Here is a 23,390-nt window from a genome sequence, read left to right as displayed (position 1 = left end):
CGATGTCAGGCTCCCACTCAGGTTCTTCTTCCCAGATGGAGTCCTGTGGTGGTGGGAACCTCCTTCTTCCCACCTGAGCTGCTCCTTTGCCTCCTTTCCTCCTCAGAGGTTGCCCACTGGTGCTACTGTTCCCCAGAAGGAGGGAAGCTGCAGCCAGTTTTCCAGCCGAGAGTGGTATCGATAGTAGGAAAATTTGCTGCCTCCACTGAAAATTAATATTAAGCAAATGGGCAGGTGCGGGCACCAGATTTTGGGGCTGCAGCCAGTAGGTCCTGCAAGTCTCGTCATTAAGCTAATCAAGTAGAAAAGTTTCTGTGAGGGCCAGACCCACGACCTCTGCAATGGGCTTGAAGCCCGGTGGGGAGCAGACCCGAAGTGGGGAGCCCATGAGCTAAAGGATTCATGCACCAGTTAGATCTCTCAGCCTGGCCTGCAGGGAACCAGACAAAACCAGTTCTCTGATACCCCCTGAGGAGTCCTGGATTTTGAGAGGGTGGTTCTTGGGTAATGCACCCTGGAATTGGGCTTCCTCCTCTCTGGTTCTGGGTGCATTAAACGAGAACCGCAGCTACCAAGTCACAGCAGCTCAATAGCTCCTGCATTGAGTGTCTTCCCTCTTGTGGTGAGTGCGCGTCATAGCTATTGGCTGGACGGTCAAACAGTTGGCTGGTCAGCTGGTCACTTAGGCTTTTATATATATAGACTAGAGGCTCGGTGCACAAAATTTGTGCGGGGCGGAAGGGGTCCAAGCACCCAGCCTGCACCCCTCCAATTTGGGACCCCTTGGGGGATGTTCAACTGTCGGATATCCCTCTCACAATCTGGGACCACTGGCTCCTAACTGCTCATCTGCCTGCCTGCCTGATTACCCCTAACTACCCCCCTGGTAGCTTTGTAACCCCCAACTACCCCATCTGCTGGCCTGGTTGTCCCCAACTGACCCCCTGCCAGCTTGGTTGCCCTTAACTCCCCCCACCGGCATAGTCACTCCTCACTGCCCCCCCCTGCCGGCCTGGTTACTCCATGCAGCCTGCTGTTCATTTTAGTTGTCCCTCACTAACCCCTGTGCCGGCCTGGTTGCCCCACACAGCCTGCTTGTTTAGTCGTTTGGTTGTCCCTTGGGCTGGCCCTAGGTGGCTGGGGGGCTGAGGGGATTGGGTGCCACCATTTTGCCATCTTGTAGCTGTAGGTGCTGCCATCTTTAAGGGTGACAGTCAATTAGCATATCCCATTCAATTAGCATATGCCATTTTATGAGGGCATGATGGTCAATTAACATATCTCCTCTTTATTAGATAGGGTTCCTTATGCTGCACTATACATTCCTATGACTATCTTGTAACTACCAATTGGTACTTATTAATCCCTTCACCTTTTCCACTCAGCCCTTCAACCCCCTCCCATCTGACAACAATAAGTTTGCTCCCTATACTATGAGTTTGTTTCTATGTTGTTTGTTCATTTATTTTGTTCTTTATATCCACAAATAAATGAAATCATATGGCATTTGTCTTTCTCTGTCTGACTTATTTCACTTAGCATAATACCCACTAGATCCATTCATGCTGCTACAAATGGTAAGATTTCATTATTTTTTATGTCCCAGTAATATTCCACTCATATTTGTACCACGTCTTCTTTATCCAATTGTCTACTGATGGGCACTGAGGCTGCTTCCATTTCTTGGCTATTGTGAATAATGCTGCAATAAACATGGGGTACATATAACTTCCAAATTAGTATTTTGGGTTTCTTCAAATATATCACCAGAGGTGGAATTGCTGGATCATAATGCAGTTTTATTTTTAATTTTTTGAGGAACCTCCACACTGTTTTCCATAGTGGCTGCACCAATTTGCATTCCCACCAAGAGTGCACAAGGTTTCCCTTTTGTTCACACCCTCACAAACACTTGCTGTTTGTTGATTTATTGATAATGGCCATTCTGACAGGTGTGAGGTAATACCTCATTGTGATTTTAATTTACATTTTTTCTGTGAACTTGTGTTTTTTTTCTTTTTTAAAATATATTTTATTGATTTTTAACAGAGAGGAAGGGAGAGGGATAGAGAGCTAGAAACATCAATGAGAGAGGAACATTGACCAGTTGCCTCCTGCATACCCCCTACTGGGGATGTGCCCGCAACCAATGTACATGTCCTTGACCGGAATCGAACCTGGGACCTCTCAGTCCACAGGCTGACGCTCTATCCACTGAGCCAAACCGGTTTCTAAACTTGTGGTTTTTAATAGATGGACAGATACCTAGATAGACACAGATACATCAACAGATGAAAATGAGTGTATATAAGTAAACACATATGTATAAAAGATTTCCAAGATCCTTCTGCTGAGAGGCCTAGAAGCAATGATATCCCAGGTGTATCAAGTATATCAAGTGTCCAGATCTTGATTCCAAATACCATTATCCACCCAGGAAGCAGCTCCTGTAGAAAAGACTCCAGCAAGGGCTGGGAAAATGATACATGACCCTGGAACATCTTGTACCCCAAAGCTAGGAAATGTTCAAAGAATGATGGGATATATGTCAAAAGGACACCAGGGCCAGTTTAAAAGAGCTCCCACTGGCCATGCTTGGGATAATTTGATAGTAATGGATTTTAATCCTTTGAGAAAAATAGAAATTTATAAATTTATAAATAAATAAATAAACAAGAAGAGAAAGAGCAACCCTACAGTAGCATGCCAATTAATAATCTAGAAGGAATGATACAATTTAGAAAGTCACCATTTGTCAACCATAATAATAAAAAAAGGATCCAAGCAAGGATCATCAGTGAATATTAACACTGGTGGGTCAAAGGCTGATGAGGAATAGGGTTTCCCCATAAATTATTTATTTGTTACTTACTATTAATAAGGGCAACATATTTAATAATTTTACAGTGGAAAACCTGGCTGACATCACCTTAGCCAATTAATAAGAGCTAACATCACCAGTAATGAGTGGAACACAACAACCATTCATTGTTTCCTGCCACATGCACTAAAAGAATATAGTATATTTCTGCCACATACATTAAAATATATAGTATAATTTCTGTCAAAGATTCAAAAATCATGAGGCAACATTAAGAAACCCAAACGGAGTGACATTTAACTAAATAACTGGCCTATATTCCTCAAAACCATTCAGGATCTGAAAGACAAGAACATATTGCCAGATGAAAGAGTCTAAAAAGAAATGACAACCACATCTTGGACCTATAAAGGACATTGTTGGGACAACTGGAAACATTTGAACAGCCTGTGGGTGAGATGGTGATATTTTAATGTCACCTATGGTTCTGATGGTTAGACTGTAGTCATTTACGACAGCAGCCTTGTATTAGGTAGTATACACTGACACGTTAAGATGCAATGGGATATCTCCTGACATTATTCTCAAATGGCCACAAAATGTTAACAACTATGGAACTGAGGGGATAGTATAAGGGAGTCCTGTGTATTATTTTTGCAACTACTAAAAAACTGAAATTATGTCAAAATAGAGGTTATAAAACACCACAGACAGTGAGCCGTGGGAAAAGGTTCAAATCCTTGGCTGGCCTGCACCGTGTTTCACAAAGAAGGCTGGACGTATCTTTCTGGTTTAATCTCAGGTCATCCCCTCACTGAGCTTGGCTGAGTACCCAGCGAGCGTACCCCTCTTCTCCAGCTGGTGAACTCCTCTGCCTCACAGAGTGGAGCCTAAACATCCCCCTCCTGTCTGAATACTTTTCTGATACCCCTGCCATCAGGCAGAGCTAGACCTTTCTCTGCAGCATCCTACTGTCTCTTTCCTCCCAGGTCATTCTTCTCTTCCCTCAGGCACACTTTCAGTATTACACTGTAGTTACTTGTGTCTCCTTGTCTGTTTCTCTCATTAGACTGCAATCTAGGGGAGAATGTGCAGCAATGGCTCTGACCTACTCCTCTTTCTATCTCCAGTACCCACTCCAGTGCCTGGCAAACACATCACAGATGCTCTAGATCAGTGTTTCCCAAACTTCTCTCATGATGAGAATCACCTGGTGGAGTTGTTAAAATACAGATTCCTGAATCCCAACTAAGAAGTGCTAAACTAGAATTTCTGGGAACATATAGGTAAAATTGTATACTTAACTAGTGCTCTAAGACAGAGATTTAAAGAGATTTGAAAAGAATTCCTGACTATAAGGGCCTTCAGTGATAACTACAAGACACTGTAATAAGTGCTATTCATTTATGTATTCAGTCCATTACTGTTTACTGAGAATTTTTTTGTGGCCAGATGCTATCTGAGGGGTGGGGAATCTTTCTTTTGCCAAGGGCCATTTGAATATTTATAACATAATTTGTGGGCTATGCAAAATTAGCAACTGAAAAATGAACCTGCTACATTTGGTCAAATATTTAATGAACTCACCCCTAATGCTTTGGCAGGGCCAGGCCCAATGATTTTGTAGGCCTTATACGCCCACAGAACGAACATTTCCCACCCTTGCTCTATGGGAAAGAACAGAGTAGTAAATGAGATGGATATGGACCCCATTCCTGTGGGGCTCACAGTTTAATCTATGAGACAGATCAGTACCAGCTGTTAGGGGGCATAAAAACATGGGCTGGGAGTCAAGAGGAGGAGATACAGTCAATGGAAGCCTTCCTGGAGTTGGCAAGGTCTGGGTTGAGTCTTGAAGGTTAACTAGGAGGTGGCTGGGCAAAGAAAGAAGTAAAAAGAAGGTATCAGGCCTTGGTTGGAGTTCCTCAGTAGTTAGAGTGCCGGTCCACACACCAAAGGGTTGCAGGTTCAATTCTGGTCAAGGGCACATACCTGGGCTGCAAGGTTGATCCCTGGCCCTGGCAGGGGTGTGTGTGGGTAGCAACTAGTCTAGTTTTTTTTTCTCACATGGATGTTTCTTCCTCACTTTTCCCTCCCTCCTGGCTGCTCTCTAAAGACCACAACAACCAACAATGGAAAATTTGGGTACTCTAATTTACCTATTTCCATGCTTGAGGCATAGAAAGCCCAGTAAGTCCTTGGAAAATTCTGGTTCTCAATCCTCTCTGTGTTCTCTAATGTAAGGGGGTCTTGGAAACAGAGGCACTGGGGGCAGTCCGAGCTCTAATGAAAAAGGTGACATAAGCTCACTAACAGTTCAAACTCATTGCCCCCAGGGCCTTTTTGAATGGCACACCCCTCATCAGGTGAGGGCTGAATGCTCAGCATGCTCTCTTTCTCTCCATCCCAAGGGGTGCCAGGCTTTGGTGGTGAGAGTTCCAATAGGCCCATGGCACAGGGTGACACAATGCTCCAAGCAGGTCTTCTACCACATTTAATCAGGCCGTGAATTTAATTCAAACCTGGCTTGGCAGAGGAAAAGAAAAGATAGAGCTGTTTCTCTTGGAGAAACTGTCCTGTCTCAGTCTCCAGAGTTTGATATGTGGAGTCAGGAGAGGAAACAGCCAGCTATTGGAGTGGGGTGTGATTAATTCCATCCGTGCCGAGACACACACACACACACACACACACACACACACACACACCCCGCTGCTCTTCACAGACCAGGAATGTTTCTATTCAGGCAGATGTTCTATCCACAGACCATAGAGAGCAGAAGCCTGTACTCTCTAGTCCTGAGGATAAGAGAGAGGCCTCTCACAAATGTCTTCATATGTGACTACACAAAAATGACCAGCCATTATTTTTCACATTGGGTTCAAAGATCTCTTTAAGTAGATGTCTGTTTTACTCTTTGATGTTTTCTTATCTCAGGGTGAGTTAAGGGATTATTGCCAGGCTAAAGTCTGAATAAATTGAAACCTTCACATTACCATTTACATTGGCTTATTAAATCTCTCATTTGTTTTTGATTATCCATGATGCTCACTCATTGCTAGCACTTTGAACCCTGGAACGCTATTTTTAAACACACTTGGATCTGAACAGGACTGATGAGTTGTCCTAAATCCCTGAGCTGTGTTCATCAAGCCGGAGACACAGGAGCATGACATCAAAGAATCACACTGACCCAGAACTTTGGATTCCAGCAGACCAGAACCACAATCTACTCCTACCTGTGTTTTGTAACCTGGGGCAAGTTACCTACTTTGAAGGTCTGATTTATCTTCTTTATCTGTAATACAGGACAATAATTCAATAACAGCTTCCAATAGTTCCTGGATGCTTGTTATGTTTTGAGGCACTGTGGTAAGAACTTGATATGTACTGACTCATGTAATTCTCATGGCAATCCAAGGTAGAGGTATTATTATGATGCCATTTTACATATGGGTTAACTGGAGTAATGTGACCAAGGTCACATAGTGAGTCAGGAAGAGTCCTGGATTCAGTCCTAAGTGGTCTGCCTCCAGACTTCTTAACTGTGTCCTTACCTGCTAGCATCTAGCTTGCACAGGTGCTGGGAGAAAAATATCATATGGTAGCTGCCATCATTATTATTGCTGTCATTGTTGTTATAATATTAGTTCTCAGACACAAGAGAGGCCAACAGAAAGAATGGTCTTTGGGATTCCTTTCCCCCTATTTGTGGTTCCTTGGAATTATTACTACGATTATACACAAATTAGGGCAACTATTTTGCGAGTACATTTTGCTTGTTTTATATTACACTTACATTAATGAACAGTTTAGTCTCATGCAGCCAAACATTCCCCAGGCCACGGAGAACTTTCTAGCTGCCCCCTGATCCTCAGAGCATGCTGTCCGTTTTTCTAGTTAGTAAACCAGAAACAGTGGGGCAACCCAGACACTTAATTTATTGGAATCCATCTGACTTCCACAAAACTGTGGAGAGGGTTTCTACCCATGCCACATGGAAGTCAGCTGGATTTCTAACTCTTGACTATCATTCATTCACAGTAATTACTAGAACAATCCTCATGCTCTATGAATGTAGCTATTTTCCTTCTTTCCCTTTCATGTCCCACTAGCCTTCTTACCCCCTGCTCTTCTCTCTCAAAGAGTAAGGCATGCTTTTCTCATTGATCAATATGCACATCTTTGGAAAGGATAAAATATTTCCTACCTGAGGTAACTGATATCTCTTTCCAGCTGTACATAAAATACTCAATTCATTTCTCTAGTGATAATGAGGTATAGAGAAAGAATAAAAACTTCTTTCAGTAGTTTGGTAATAAAATTATTTTTAATCCTGGTTAAGAGTATATTATGTGTACCTTTTACCATCTTTATCCCCTATTCTGTCACCTGATTCCAGCTCTTAGTACATCCTTAGCACTGGAAAACTCTTATATAGAACATGTTCTTCAACAGTTAGGCATTCAGGTAAGTGCCCAACATATATTAACTCAAAATATGCACAGAATACTTATGAGGGAAGTATCATTGCATCTTTATCTTACACATAAGGAACCAAGAACAAAGAAGAATTAAGTAACTTGCTCGAGGACACACAGTTGGTAACTGTTAGAGCCAGGATTTGAACTCAGGAAATTCGCTCTAGATCCCACATTCTGATTCACTCTACCTGTTTATGATAAACACTGAAGTTGGGAAACATTACTTTTTAGGCTTTTAGCTTGAGTTCTGCTAGACATGGCTACTTGAGCAAGTCACTTAATACCTTTGGCCTCTCTTCACAGAAAATATGAGGAAATTTGACAAAGTTACACCCTAAGGTTCTACAACCCTAGACACTGAGGGAGATTCCAGACAAGTCTGTTAGCCAAACTCTTTGCCACTCTCTGGATTTTTAGTGTAAAGAATAAAGCTCTGTTTGCTGACAGTACTAAAAGGGCTGAAAGAGCTGACTGGAAGTGGTGAGAATTTGGTGTCCAAGTTCTTCATGTGACCAGGATCTCTCAAGCACCAGAAGTGAATGAAATCCAGCTTCCAGGAAATGGTTGGCAAAATTATTGCTCACAGCAAACACGGATTTCCGATGCCACGTGAGGACAGTGAAGTCTCTTGACCTATCAGCATTATCTTTCAACAGGCACAAGCATTGGGATTTGGACTGGAAATCACCTCGTGCTTCACTTTTTTATTGGCTTTACAAGTAGAGATAGTTCCCTTGAACAAATAGGTACATTTGATATTCAGAACCCATCTTTTTCAGATGCTAGTCTGTCTACAGAGAAGGGCTCGGGGGTCCCAAATGTGATAAATAACAAACAAACGCTTATGGAACTGGCATCAGTGTTGGGATAGGCTTACATTTAGAGATCACCTGTGCTCAGAGACACAACGGGAAGGAAATTTTATAAATTTGAGGGTGAAAAGATGCAGAAAGATATAATGGAGTATCTAAGACTTTAACACAGCTGCCATTCTAAATGTCAAGAGAAAGGAATACAATCAATGGGCCTACTTTCTAGACCCGGATAGATGCACAGCTGCAGCAAAACCATGTGTGATGAGAAGTAGTCTACTTCCTGCCAACCTTGTTCTGCAGGCCTACCCTCTTGGAGGAGTTATGTATGCAGGGGTGAGCTGGGAAACAGCACTTTTCTTTGCTAGATCAAGGGAAGGTCAATTCAGCCCACATGTGGTTTCACTTCCCTCCACCATGGGTCAGTTATATCGTCAACCTCCATTAAACGAAAGATAAAGCACATGACATGCCCATTTTCACTCAAGGTGTTTCTAGGTGTGCCTGGAATGGGCCTTCAGAAGGATGGTGAAAGTGCCTCGCAGGTAACATGAAATAAAGTGGAAAGAAATGGAAGCGTTTCTGGTCCACAAACAGTCTTCTTACCATCTCCCCACAGATACAAATAAACAGCCTACCATTAGTGCAAAAAAAAAAAAAAAAAAAAAAAAAAAAAAAGCCACAAAATCAAGCTTGACGGTGGGGTGCACCTTGGGAAGAAGATCTGGCTCCATATTAGCCTCTCCCACATCATAATTCTGGCATCATTTCCCTCACAAAAAGAGCATTGATAAATGGTATCTGTCTAGTTGTGGTGGATTTTACATCAATAAATACCTTGCTTATAACAGTTTCCTTCTGTGATTTTCCAGAGCTTGAGAAGCTTGAAATTGTATAAGCTCTGGGCATCACAATTTTTGATTTCTCTGGCTTGCTATTGTGGAAAAGGAGGTGGGGCAGGAAAAGTATCATAGATGGGTGGTGTGGGGGGTTGGGCAATAGACCACCCACAAACATGTATACGTTTATTCCAGAAAATTTCCCCAGTAAATGCATCTGTGATGTATAAGCCTTATTTTCTATCATTAAGAACTTTAATTCAATTTCTCAAAGAGCACCCTGGACATACTCAGCAGTGATCCGCAGTCCTCCCACAAACCCTTTATCTCTAAGAAAAGAGAAAGCTAGATTTGACATTTGGGGCTTTTAACAAGGCCAGAGTATAAATTTCCATTTTGTTTACTCCCTAACTTCAAAACAACTTGAGTGTCAGTGCACAAGCTCAGATTTCTCTGCAATGTTGTCTCTTTGTGTTAAGCAGATCTTCCAATGACATCTGCACAATAATCAAGTATTTAGAAAACTGATTAGATAGTGGGGCCCCAGAAAACCAACCCTCTGAAGTATTCCATGTGGAAAGAGATGAAGCAGGAGCTTAAAAGAAGAAATAAAGAGAAAGTAATAATTCAATATCTTATATTTACAAAACACCAAGTCTCACAGCGACCTATCAGAAACTGATCTGAGAGCTGTTGACCCTAAGTTTACAGCTGAGGGAAATGGCAGATTTGGGGAATGTATGAACCAAGTAGTTCTGTTTTCTGTAGTTCTCCACCATTGCCTGAAGATGCAGCACAACACAGTGCCTGTATTCTAGGTCCCTCTCTTTAATCTCCTAAGCCTTGAAGAGGGCAGGGAAGTCACAGATAAATACTCAGACTTCAAGTTCTAGTGTAACCCGAAGGGACACAGATTCAATAAATCTGGCAGTTAATGAATCTGACCCATTTAAAATAGTTGTCATAATTGTTATTGGATGACATGCTTATGGGATGCAAATGTATCAGCTCCTTGGTAATTAATTAAGAGTTAGCAGATATATTATTATAATACAAAGGAATCAAGCATTTTCAGGCTCATCAAATTGTAAGGGAACAAAAGGCAGGACACAAATTTGTCCCAAGGGCTTTTCAATGCCTGGATTGATACCTTCGGAGGAATATGTAAGTAGTATACCAATAACATGTTTGGTTGGAATTTTAGGGAAGAGTACTTTGACCTCTATAAGAACAAGACTCAGATTCTCTAGGTCACCTCTCATCTGGATTAGGTGGCTCCTCTTAGTGTCCCCAGAAGAGAGTCATTTATAACTACTGTGATCATTTGGACTGTGCACTGTGGTGATCTGTTTGTGTACTAGACTTGTTTGTTTTTTCAGAGTCTAAAACACAGCAATACTTTAATAAATGTCTCCTGAACTGAGCTGGATTTTCCTGTAGCCAGTAGCAAATGCCCTCATCCCCCTGTCCTGCCCAGGAGCTAGAGCTTATAAAAGGAGATAATTAGGAACGAGGTATTCTTGGCTTAGACTGGGCAGCCTTTTTCCTCTGTAACAGAACTTGTCTTCTTCTTTCAGGAAAAATGGTGAGAGCCAAAGATTCCTAAATGCACACAAATCACCCAAATCCTTCAACCCAGGCACAGCTTTTTAGAGAATTAAACAAAAATCACACAAAAATCACAGTTAATACCTATTATTGTTTACTGAGTACTTAATATGTACTATGTATTATGCTAAGCACATAACATACAGATCCTCACAAGACTGATCAGAGTTAAAGATGAAGAAACTGAAGCTCTGAAAAGTTAGTCTATCTGTATGTTGGATGAACTAGGTTTTATCCCAGGCTTGGATGATTCCAAGCCCATGCTCTTAAGACCAGAATGAAGGACTGGGGATCAGTCATTTACACCTTAGTGTGAATTTGCTTAGGTAGTTTTATTTTTCTAATTCTTAGTTGAGTTGAACTGAATACATGGGGGGCAGGTGGGAGAAAAAGGGTTGAAAGGATTTGGATCCTGCACAAGTGACAGAAAAGGGTCATCTGGGAATTTGGGTGGTTAGACAGCAAGGTAATTCAGATTAAGTCTGGGGGTAGGGGATAGAGGAGGGAGGTACTAGAAAGAGTTAGAGAAGAGAGTGGCACAGTAAAGGAAGCAGGGACAGGGACCCAGGGCTGCACTGCGGCAACTGGGAAAAGAGGTGTGTGTGTGTGTGTGTGTGTGTCTATAAGGGAGAAATGGTATTAGGCTATCTGATAAGCAAAAACTAAGCCAGTGGCTGTCAGTAGTGGCAGAGCAAAGATGCAAAGCTTCAAGACAGCCACCAATGCCTTCCAGATTTGTAAGCCCAGATTGCATCTCTCTGGATGACTTAGTATTTCTTTATAAAAATGTCTTTTCAGGAACTGAATGCTTTACCTAATGACTCAGTATTAGGTTTGAAGACATTCACTTAGGTCTACTTGGTTTCTATTTTAGCATGATTCGTTTCCTGTATGTTTGGTTTTGTGTGTATATGAGTGATTTCCACCCCCTACTATTCCTTTTGCACTAGCTTTTGCCAAGAGTCTAGTTCTGCCCTTGGCAACTGAGAGTAAGAGATGGAGCTTATCTGCTGGAGATAGAAAAGAAGCCTGTTAACCTATTGGTGATTTTCACCAGGCTATAAGCTTCTACGGAACTAGGAGGACTGTTCTTTTCATTGTGGTAGTTCCCACGCTTGGAGTTTAGTGCCTGGAATAGGATGGGAGAGGAAGAGTGGAAGGGATGTTGGAAGGGTGGGTAGATATATGGACACCATTAACAGAGGCCAAGACTGAAACACAAACTCTTTAGTAACAACTTTGGAATTAAACACACCTTGTTCCAAATCTGAACCTGCCACTGGCTAATGACATGATCCCCTTAAAGACTAAGTTTCCTCCGCTATAAAGTTAGGATAGGAATAGTAAATCCTCACAGAACTGTGGGGAAGATTAAACAAAACAGGGCCTGTAAAGTGATGAGCACAGTGACCGGCATGTTGTAAGCTCCCAACAAATGGAAGCTATTAGGGAAGCCCTACCTTGCTCGAAGATGGCCTGTGAGGGTTAGCAAGATTAGGGCACAGGATGCCCATGCTTTATCTACATCCTGGGTTGGATTTTACTTCTATCTTGTACTCTCTTCTTTATTTCCTTCCTTCTTCCCTTTCCTCCTCTCTCCCACAAGCATTTGAGGAGACAACTGGCCAGGAATAACATTATTTATGTGCTTTCTGATTTCCTCCTGACTTATCACAGGCTTTTCTAACCATCATGACACAGCCGCTCACTTCCACACCTTACACCTCCCCTGCCCACAGGTCTTACTTCCGTCAGTCATGTCACACAGGATATTAACTTTTTAGGAATATTTGGACTCTGTCTCCCCTGATCCCACTTCATCATCTTGTTACTTTTCTTAAAACAACACACCTTATTAGATTAGGTGCTAAAGTCAAACAGAACATCCCAACAACTGCTGCCTTTTGCAGACTTGGTGGATCCATGAGACAGGAAGCTCTGCTTCCTGTTCTAGAACTGCCTAAGGGATCTGGCCAGCTGGACAGAAAGCTGGCTTGAAGCTAGATTCTATCCACAGCCTCCCCTTTGCTCTGCTCCCACACTAGCTTGTTATAAAAAGACAGGAATAAATTGCAATGACTATGAAATAAATATGAACGTTTTCTTATATTATGTGGTTTCCTGCAGAGGGAACTAAGAGGGATGGCCGATTCTTAGTTTCTGGAGTAGTTACTATATGAGGTAGGAAATGGTTGAGTGCTTTACATAGAGGATGGGGTGGAAGTAGTTTTATAGTTGTTTGTATGGAAAATAATACAATCTATATATATAAAAGGCTAATATGCTAAGTGTCTTCCAGGTAATGACATCACATAGCAATGCCCAGCTTCCTCTCATTAGTGACCACTAGCCTCCTTGTAGTTTCTTCAGCCCAGGAACCCGACTTGCTTTATAGTCACACTGTAACCAAATGTCTGTGAAGCATTTCCCTGTGTCTCATCTCATTTGATGCTCACAGAAATCCTGGAGTAGGTAGATAGGAGACTCAATGGAATCCTATTTTCTTTTCATTAGCCAGAAAACAGAGATTTAGAAAGTTTAGAAACTTGACCAGATTGAAAAGAAATAAGGAATGGTGAATCTTGAAAGTGACTTTAGGTCTTCTCACTGCATAGAATATAGTCAAACACTGCTGCAGTTAAATTGTTCCAACCATTTTACCCTTTGTTTTCTCTGCGTGATCTACAATAATAATCTGTTTCATGTTGATATTTACTGCTGTATTGCTTCACCTGAAAGAGAAGTTGTGGTGCTTCACTGGGTTGGAAAAAGTTTAGCTAAATCACAAAGAAGGTCTAATTAAGCAAGTTTATTCTATATATATAATAGAGAGGGCAAATAGCAATATTAAAATATTTCTTATAATTAATTTCCTTTCAATGTGCATGAATACATGCACCAGGCCACTAGTAATTAATAACAATACAGGAATAAATTTTGTGTTTCATGTACTCTCAATTGTTAACCTGCTTTTGCCCCACCTTGTATATGATCACCCTTACAAACCCTTTCTATGGTTGGAACAATTATCTTTGCTCTATAGCTGAGGACAACTGAGTCCTAAAGAGGCCAACGTAGACAGCCTAATTGTGACTTCAAAGCCCACAATTCCTCCCTTATTCCAGGCAGTGTTCCTATACCTGGTGAGAAATATTTAGGTTTGTCATTGCCAAGTCTCCTTTAGGCTCTTAACCTAAAGTCTCCCCATTTCCAAGTGTTGCCAAGATTTCTGTTAGGGAATATATGGTGTTTGATTAAAAAAAAATCATACTAAGATGATAATGACTTCCCTCTCCCAGAGGCATGCACACCATCAAAGTAAACTGAGGCTTCAGCACCTAACACTCTTGCTGATAGTGGAATAAATGTCAAGTCCTATGCTTCCTGGGCAGAGGGTCCTGTTTGGTGCTTGAGTCCTATGTGTATCTCTGGTCAGTGGGAAAGGCAGTTATGTCTGTCCATTCAGGAACCAGAGCCAACAGCAGGAGGTTACCAAATGCATCCCCTGCCCTGGCACACCGACTCTGGCCAGAGTGTCTGTCTGGGCTGTAAGGATAGTCCCTCCCCAAGTGACATCACAGCTCCATGAGAAAGCCAAGAGCATCTGGTGGGTCTAGGAGCTGTGCTCATTGAATAGCAATCACGCTAAGCTTCATTGTGTCACTAACCCAAACACCAAAATGTCCTGTAGCTCTGAGAAAGATAATTAGACAGAATGATGAAGATAAAACAACAATAAAGTCAGGAACAACACTAATTCACCACAGGAAAGGCAGAGGTTGGCCAGGCTATGCTCTGTGACAGATCTTTCTGTTGCTGTGGCAGATGACCTAAGAGCAGCCTGACTTTGGGCTGGTGTCAGGACAGTAATACTGTCTCTGGAAAGATGAACTGTAGAGCATTTCCTTTCACTCCCTCATTTTCCCATTGCTTCCTTTTTTCTCCAGCTCTTTCTCAAGTCTTTTTCTTACTTCTTTGTTTTCCAAGCTTAAGGAACATAGTAACGCGGCGGATTCCTGACACTATAGTCAGAGAAAAGCTCTTCATCTCAAATTGCACATGAGGGCTTTCAAAATCTCCAAAGGAGTCACTGAGTACACTTAGGCAGCAATAATTTTCATCTCAAAGCTTCGGCCAAATCATTGCTTGCCCTTAACTCATTACGTTAGGACTTTTGAAAAACATTGGATTATGGGGAAAGTAAAATAAAACAATAGATTTATTTTGGGAATCTCTACTCCACTTCTATTGATTTATTTGTAAGCTGGAAGGTTTTTGAACTGTAAAACTCCAGTGTTTTCTCACTAGATTCACAGCATAAAGCTATCAGGTGGTGTGTTTCCATTCCCCTGGTGCTTACATGATTGGTGCAGTTATGTTAGCACTTGGAACAGTGAGAGGAACACAGTGGGTTGTTCGATTTAATAACTATCTTTAGGAGGCAGTATCTAAGATTAAAAAAAAAATGTAGTGGGCCCTATCTGGTTTGGGTCAGTGGATAGAGCTTTGGCCTGCAGACTGAAGGATCCTAGGTTCGATTCCAGTCAAGGGCTTGTACCCTGGTTGCGGGCACATCCCCAGTAGGAGGCAGCTGATGGATGTTTCTCTCTCATTGATATTTCTAACTCTCAATCCCTCTCCCTTTCTCTCTGTAAAAAAATCAATTATATATATATATATATATATATATATATATATATATATATATATTTAAAAAATGTAATGACATTCCCCAAACCCTAATTCAGGGAACAAAGGTTTTTCATTACTGAATCCCCAGTACAATGCCTGGCACAAAGCAGGCATTTAATAAGTATTTGTTCAATGAAGGTTGGATGAAGAGAAATTCTAGTCATATTAAAGGGCACTATAAAAGTCTAAATTGAGGGATGCAGACAATTTTGTATCCTCTTACACATGGACAAATACTAGTAAGGTATTATATATAAATAGGTTCTTCATTTCAGTGTTTTAGCATTCTTGCTGCCTGAATATTCTCATTTAAATTTTTCTTATGAAAATGTAAGTCTAGTCCTGTAGACTTCTCATGGTTCCTTGATTTATAGTTAAAGCCAGTTCCTGTTTTGTGACGAATAGATGTGCTTTGTCTTTAGGACTTAAATCTAATTCAGTAGTTTGTTGTTGTTTTTTTTAATAGAATTTACTTTTTATCTCTTTCTTGAAAAGCTTTAACTCTGGATAATTATAACCTTCAAAGAATCACAGAATGTTAGAGCTAGAAAGGCCTCAGGGGTCACCTCTTATGACTTCTTTATGATACCATATGTGCAGCTCTATTCTCTGCCAGGACAATAAGTCCAAATCTCACTGGTTGATCGTGGGAGCATACAAAGTGATAACATACCTAGGGCAAGAGTCATTATTCATTTCAATGAAAATATAATGGTGTACAACCCACAGAGCACACTATTTATTTGTGACTTTACGTGAAAAAAAGTGTAGATGCCTGTAATATAAAAATGTTAGCCATCATTACCACTTTAGCTCTACTGGATGAGCAGCCAGAGGCAAGCAAATATACTTTCCAAGCAAATATACTTTGTCCACTCCCCTGTTTAACCCCCTTCAATGGTTCCCCATTGACTGCAGGACATAAACTCCACAACTTCATTTAGCACATTGGGCTATCCTGATCTGGCCTTCACCCACCCTCTAAGACTATCTTCCATTTCTTGTCCTTTGCTTTGCGTTCATGCTTTTCCTTTCTCCTGCAACATCTGTCTGCTCTCTCTTCACCTGGGTGACTCCTACTCATGCTTTACCATTCAGTACAGGCTTGCCTCCTCCAAGAAGTCTTCTCTCGGCCTCACGCTACCCCAGAGCCTGTGCTTGCCTCATTTACAGTAGCTACTGTTTTGAAATCGCATTCCTCCATTAAATAATAACTCGTTTAGAGCAGAGTTTTGTATTCTAGTCATCTCTGAGGACCAAATGCAGACTGTGTACATGAAAATGCCGAGTGCATTTTTATTTTTTACTGAATAAAACACTTTCTGCCATTTTGTTTTGTGTGTGTGCATACGGTTAACTTTAGTCAATGGTCTATAGAAGGACTTTCCCAGAGTTCAGGCAGAAATATGTGGTTTAAGGGTCCGTCCAATGACATAGTTGTTAAACACCAGGAAAGCTGCCCTGTCAGGACTTCACTGAATGGATTTGCCTAAAGCTGATGTGCCTACCTTTATAGAACAGGTGACATAATGGGAAGGTAGACCCAGTCCTTTGATTTTTACCCCAGATTCATGCCACAACTGAATTTATGCATGCAAAGTGATTTCGAATATGATCAAAGCTAGTTTCGAGGTGGATAGGACAGGTGATGTGTAACCAGGGGAAGCGCTGTCTTTAGGAGACATGAACATTTCAGCCCCAAGGCAAGTATGCATGTGACAGTTACTCTTGTTGATGTCAAAATGCTGCTGGGGACAATTCTGATCACTGGGCCAACACATTCCTGGGCAGAGCAATATCAGAGCCTGCCACCAGGCCAATCGGGTCCCATTGTGAAGAAACAGGTCTTGGCGGGTTCCTCTGTTGTAACTTGTCCATCCGTGGAAGAAAAGAGAGACAGAGTAATTACGCATCTGGGTTTACCAAGGAGACTGACAACAGTAATAGCATTAGTTCTCCGAAGGCGCCTGATTATGGCCTCCAGATCTGGACTTAATTTCTGGGAATGCCAGTGAGCTTTGGTGTGCTTTCGCTTTAAGCACTTAAAGAGTTAGTATGGACAGAGCCAAGAGGCAGCATATGGAAACTTTGGGAACCTAGCAGAAGATAGACCAATATTTAGAGAGCATGTTGAAACAGAAACCTTAAAGTAAGTTGTCAAAGGGGAAGGTGGCTGCAAAGCTTTGAAAGCTCCAACAAATAAATTAAAGCGTGGCTGTGTAAAAAGGCAACACCTTCTGCTCGAGCCAGTGTAGGCCAATATAAAAGAGAATCAGAAATTGGAAATCATTCGGTGCCGGTGCGCATGGCTTTTGTTAGTGTACAATAAAATTGGCATTCTGCAGTGTGCTTCTAAAGAGGAGGCTCCGTGACCTTTGAGATGTTTTTCTCAAACTCTCGCATCTCAAACAGGGATTCTCACACTTCTTTTGTGGGTCTTGCTGGCTCTAGGAACCACCCTAGGTCTGAGAAAAGGAGTTGGGGTGGGCGTTGGGGGCGAGGGGTGGGGGGCAGAAACCAAGCAATGTCCCTGGAATTATAAGCCCCCTCCCACCCCCTGCTTTACTGTTTATCTGTTCAGTACCACTCAGCTGTTCTGTGTTGCAGAGAAATAAAAGTTTAGTTTAAAAAGTATGTCAGAACAAAGCTGCAGAAATTGCCTGGAATTTCCTTCATTTTCAGCCATCTGGCTTTCATTGCTTACTTCTTGCCCCTCCTCCAGGTACGTTTACCAAATCTTTTCAACACACACTGGCCGAGCTATCAAATGCTTATAATTAATAACAGTCATACCCCCCTTTTTTTTTCTTTAAGGTAGTGGTTTCTGGCTTTCCTTGGGCTGCTCATGTCATTGCTAGTATAACCCAGGGAGATGGCCAGTGAGGCCTTTTTCTCAAATAAGAGAGAAAAAACTAGTCAAATTTGAGTTAAGTCCTGAATGCAAAACATTGCTTTATTAAAAAATAAAGTATTTCTCACCAGGAATAAAAGGGAAAAAAAGAAGAAAAGTATTTTTTCTTTCTTTCTTTCTTTCTTTCTTTCTTTCTTTCTTTCTTTCTTTTTTTTTTTTTTTTTTTTTTTTCTGAGTGCTTACAGCAATCCTCTTTTAGAGATGAAGAATCTGAGGATCCAAAAAGATGTGTGACCTCTTTAAAGTCACACAGCTAAACGTGACGCAGCAGATTGGAGCATAGGGTCCATCTATCCGCGGGTTTTCATTTTGGTGGTCTCAGGGATAGGGACCATACTTACTGCACGTTAATTAAGTGGAGAAACAAGTTGCTGAAAAACATATAAATAGGATCTCATTTACAAAGGGGAGAAAACCTTGTATATTTGTATGTGTTCATATGTGCATATAAATTCATAGAACAAGGTCTGGAAAGGCATGCATCAAACCATGTTATCTCTGGGGAGAAGAATGGAGTGGAACTGGAGAGTATGATGGAGAAAGAGAAGCGTATGCCTTTCTGGATCGCTTCTGCTATGCTGGCCTTTTAAAGAATGAGACTATTCATGTGTTACCTGTACAGGTTCTATAGTACTCGGAAAGTTTTCTCACTGGGAGCAGCAGGCTGACCTCTTTCCTAATGACTAGCTTAGCCCTTTTTGGATATTTCTGCCATAAGCTGGTCTAAGCCACCAGTGAAGGTTGGCAAGGTGGTGGGGCTTCAGGACACAAATTACTCAGATGACGGTGAAGGAACCTACAGTGATATTTCTGCCTTGTAATAATAACTTTTTTTTGCTACCAACTTTGATATAAAATTCTCACTGTCAAACTCACAAGCAAAAATAATCCTAATTTCTTCTGGGCAATTTTAGGCAAGACTGTTAAGGGATTAACACCTGTCCTCATGATACATACTACCTTCTCTCTCTTCCGATGAGCAAATTACTTTCTGGACAATGCAAACCACTCATTCAACAGCCATATCCACATCCACTGTATCAAAGCTTGCCTTCCTATTCTTATTTTTTTTAAAATATATTTTATTGATTTTTTTTAAGAGAGGAAGGAAGAAGGATAGAGAGTTAGAAACATTGATGAGAGCCAAAACCAGTTTGGCTCAGTGGATAGAGCGTCAGCCTGTGGACTGAAGGGTCCCAGGTTCGATTCTAGTCAAGGGCATGTGCCTTGGTTGCAGGCACATCTCAAGTAGGAGGTGTGCAGGAGGCAGCTGATCGATGATTCTGTCTCATCAATGTTTCTAACTCTCTGTCCCTCTCTCTTCCTCTCTGTAAAAAAATCAATAATATATATATATATATATATTTTTTTTTTTTTTAAAAAGAAACATTGATGAGAGAGAAACATTGACCAGCTGCCTCCTGCACATCCCTTACTGGGGATGTGCCCACAACCAAGGTACATGCCCTTGACCAGAGTCGAATCCATGACCCTTCAGTTCTCAGGCCAACACTCTATCCATTGAGCCAAACCTGTTAGGACCCTATTCTTATTGTGAGGATACTTTGCCATATGTAATTGCTAACATACAGGGTTACTTATCTTAAGGCTACTTATATTTTAAATTGACATTTAAAGCCTTTAACGTAGGGAAGGGACTCTAAATAATGTCAATTAAGTGCCATTTGGTACGTGGGAGGGAAGGGATAGGTGGATTGAGAGTAGGCAGCTCTGGGATCTTCCCAGCTAGCATTAATAATAGGGTATAAACCCTACCACTTATAAAATTCCTCCTAGTCCTTTATACACATTTATTCAGTAAACACTTAATAAACCCCTGGTATGTGTCAGACATTATGCTAGGCATTGTTGCAGAGAGAGGAAGAGTAAGACATAAACCTGACAGCAAGGACTTCAAAATATAGTTCTCTTCAATAGACAACTACTATTTTTTAAAGTGCCCCTCAAAACGCAGGCAGTTCGTGTGCATGCACATATACACACACGAAAGTGGGAATAGCAGGCAGTATCTCTCGTTTGAGAATACAGCCTGGCTGCTGCGAACAGCTGGATGTGAGAACGTATCTGCCCGGACCTGGTGAAAGTTGGACACCTGCCTCTGTATCAGCTCTGCCATCCACATAGAGGAAGTCAGGGGAAGGGAGGTATAATCTTAGGGAGACTGCCCAGATAGGACATGTCTTGTGGCCTTGGTACACACCCTGAGATCTGATAACTCTGAGCACACACAAGAGCAAATTGGCTTCCTAACTGGAGCTCAGTAGCACTGACAATTCCCTAGGAAAGCTGCTTAACCAGCGGCCTCCTCTCAGAGACATCGGCCCAGTGGCCCAGACTTGAAACGTCATTTCTATCCATCCCACAGAAAATGCTATGGCCTTTTGAATGCATGGACAGTAACACAGACCAAGAAGCCCAAAAGACAATGTACAGAAACTTGGGGCCCAGGAGAGGACACCCTAAAGTGTGCCTGAAACACTGATCTATGCACGATAAGAATTCTGTGATTTAAAGATTTAAATTACTCCCACTGAACACAGGTGCTTGAGAAAGCACCACCACACCATTACGCCCCTGCCAAACATACTTCCTCTTTCATATACATTTTACACCAACCTTTAGAGAGAGACCCCCCCCCCCCCCCCGGATGTCACAGTGAAATCTTCCATATGAGTTACCTTCATACATTTCTCATTTTTAAAGATAAAAATCTGCTTTGGCTCTTTGATGGGATGAAGAGAGCGAGTCATACCAGCCCACTGTACACGTGTCCACATTGTTGTTTTAATAAGCATCAAACTACAAATGCTCATCTGTGTGTGGTTGGCCTATGAAACCCCTGGCTATGCCCAACGAGAGAGGTCTGGCCTGTCAGTCTGACCACGGACTAGTGGGAAAAAAATCAAGGTCCCTAGTGTCTCTGGGGCAAATGAAATAAAATTAAGTGGAACATAAGTCCTTGTTGAAGTCAGTATAAATTAAGCTCATCTACTTTAACCATCGTTAATACTCGGGAGGATGAAAAGTAACATCTTGTGGTCTTATTCCCTCTGCGGCCCCAGGGAGGGGCGGGTTTAGTGGCTGCAGATCCCAGACTTCCAGCTAGTTCCAGGTACTGCCTCCTGGACATTGCCTCAGCTCATCGCAGCATTTGGATGTCATTACAGCCCTGGATGTGGTTAGGGAGACATTTCTGCTTGTTTTTAAAGTGAGGGTAAATAAGCAGACAGAGTGACAGCAATGATCAGCACAGTAAAGCAGCAGCAGTAGTCTTCACTCTACAGAAGAACCAGAAGAATGAAGAGTCAGGGGATATCTGAGCTGGAGGTGGGGCCCTCCGATCATTTGGCAGATGTGAATACAGAAAGGGCGGGCGCTTTGCCCAATACTGCACAGCTAGTAGTGACAGAGCTGGGATGGGAAGCCAGGCCTCTGGGCCTCCTAGCCAAGGCCCTAGTTGGCTGTTCATGCTGAAACCACTCAGCTTCTTCCTACACGGGGGAAATACTGTCAAGTAGAAGAGGTTTGTATCCCCTGCCCATGCAATTAGGTCTTCGATTCACCCAACTGGAGAGCTGCGAAGTTAGGACGGAGATGTAAAGTGAGGTCGGGTAGAAATAGAAAGGTTTCCAGCAGTCCATGCATTGGGTCTAACTCTAGTGGGGCCAGCCCTCGGCTTTGCTTCCCTGGCTACCACTCTACCGAGTGGAGTGTGGGTCTAAGCAGCGGCCGACTGATCTTCTGGTTCCTTTGGAGAATATGGCCCTCGTGGCCCTCCTCACTTCTGCCTTCGAAAGGGGAAGCCAGGCTCACCATTCAGATCAATACATGGGGTGATTCTGTGACCAGCAGAAGTGTCACTGTGAGATTGCCCTGATCTGATCTGAGGAGGCCTATGATCCGTACCCTCTACATCCCAAGACAAGTAGCATCAACTTGAGTAGCAAATCATTGCTAATTCCTGAAAGCAACACATGGCTTCTTACAGGATACTGTGCAGAAAGAGAAGAGACACCATTCAGAAACAGCATTCCCCTGCATGCCTAGGATATGACCTTATCTGGTAACATTCTGCATCCCATCAGCCGTCTTGAAAGTCTGGCTTTGGTTCCGTAAACATGTCCCTTTAAAACCAGACTAGTAGATGAGACGGGTTAGCTCCTACAGAGATTTGCTCAAAAAAAGTGTCAGGAGGCAAGTCTCTCAAGACACAGTCACGTTGTGTGGACGAAGGCAGTGATTTGGATTGACTGACTGAGACTCAGGACCCAGGCAGGGCTGAACAATAAAACGCTCTAATTGATGTGATGCATGTGAAATGACACACAGACACCCCAGAGCATGCTCTAATGAATCTACATGCTGTGTGCATGAGATTTACCGTGGGTCAATTACACCACCCAGATGCCCCATGAGCCAGCCCACCGCTGTGGTGTGAGGCCTGGGGACACAGGCTACAGGGTGGCAGAGACCACGGAGTCTGTGGTCCGTTCGTATTCCCTCTGGGAGAAAGCTGCCATGTGGCATGTGCACATAGTGGTCTCGCCACAGGACCACTCCAGCGCACAGAGCCTTCTGGGCCCTGAGCACGACCGCTGGGCTGGAATGCCAGAGCCCTGGTTTCAATTAAACCAAAGTGGATTCGACTCACAGTTTGAACGGATGCTAATTGCTTTTCAAAACACTGGGTAACAATAAGTCGTTCTGGCCTTGCCCACAGCCGGACGCACCCAGCTCCAGGGTACGCGGGGCAGGCCACATGCCTGTTACCTTGACGGGCAGGGCTCCAAGCTGCAGGCTTTCAGGAGCTTCGGGGGCCGGCGGCTGGTCACGCACAGGTTCTCCTCGGCAGGCTCCCGCGTCTGTTTGTTCAGGCAGCTCACCACAGCCTCCTGGACACCTGTGTACAAATCACACTGTCAGGCCGAGTGGGCGTGTGGGGGCGATGAAGTGTGGACAAGGCAGCCGGTGGGAGGGCTCTAGGATTGGAGGGATGCTCGCCGCATGTCAGAGACAGCCGTGCAGAGCCCGGGATTGCCCGTCTCATCTTGTCAAGCATCGCTCGATCTGCGAGAAAGAAAGTACACGTAGGCTCGTGTCTCCGGGCATGTCCCCCGAGGGGACAGGCTGCTACCAGGATGTTGAAAGGCTTTAAAAAAAAAAAAAATGCCACCAGGCCCTATAGCTGCCAACGAGGAGACATGA

At 42.7% G+C, this 23,390-nt stretch overlaps 1 protein-coding gene across 3 annotated transcripts in view; it reads right to left on the bottom strand.

The window, feature by feature from the left end:
• Nucleotides 1-23,390, bottom strand: part of ADAMTSL1 (ADAMTS like 1) — an 849,328-nt gene that overhangs the window by 145,628 nt on the left and 680,310 nt on the right. For all 3 annotated transcript variants that reach the window (XM_036434138.2, XM_036434136.2, XM_036434139.2), the window contains one exon: nucleotides 22,956-23,085. In XM_036434138.2, the coding sequence (XP_036290031.1) occupies nucleotides 22,956-23,085 (130 nt within the window). The remainder of the gene's footprint in view (nucleotides 1-22,955; nucleotides 23,086-23,390) is intronic.

This window comes from Pipistrellus kuhlii, unplaced genomic scaffold, assembly GCF_014108245.1.
Source record: "Pipistrellus kuhlii isolate mPipKuh1 unplaced genomic scaffold, mPipKuh1.p scaffold_m20_p_12, whole genome shotgun sequence".
NCBI classification, from domain to species: domain Eukaryota; kingdom Metazoa; phylum Chordata; class Mammalia; order Chiroptera; family Vespertilionidae; genus Pipistrellus; species Pipistrellus kuhlii.
This window is presented reverse-complemented; position numbering and strand designations above follow the sequence as displayed.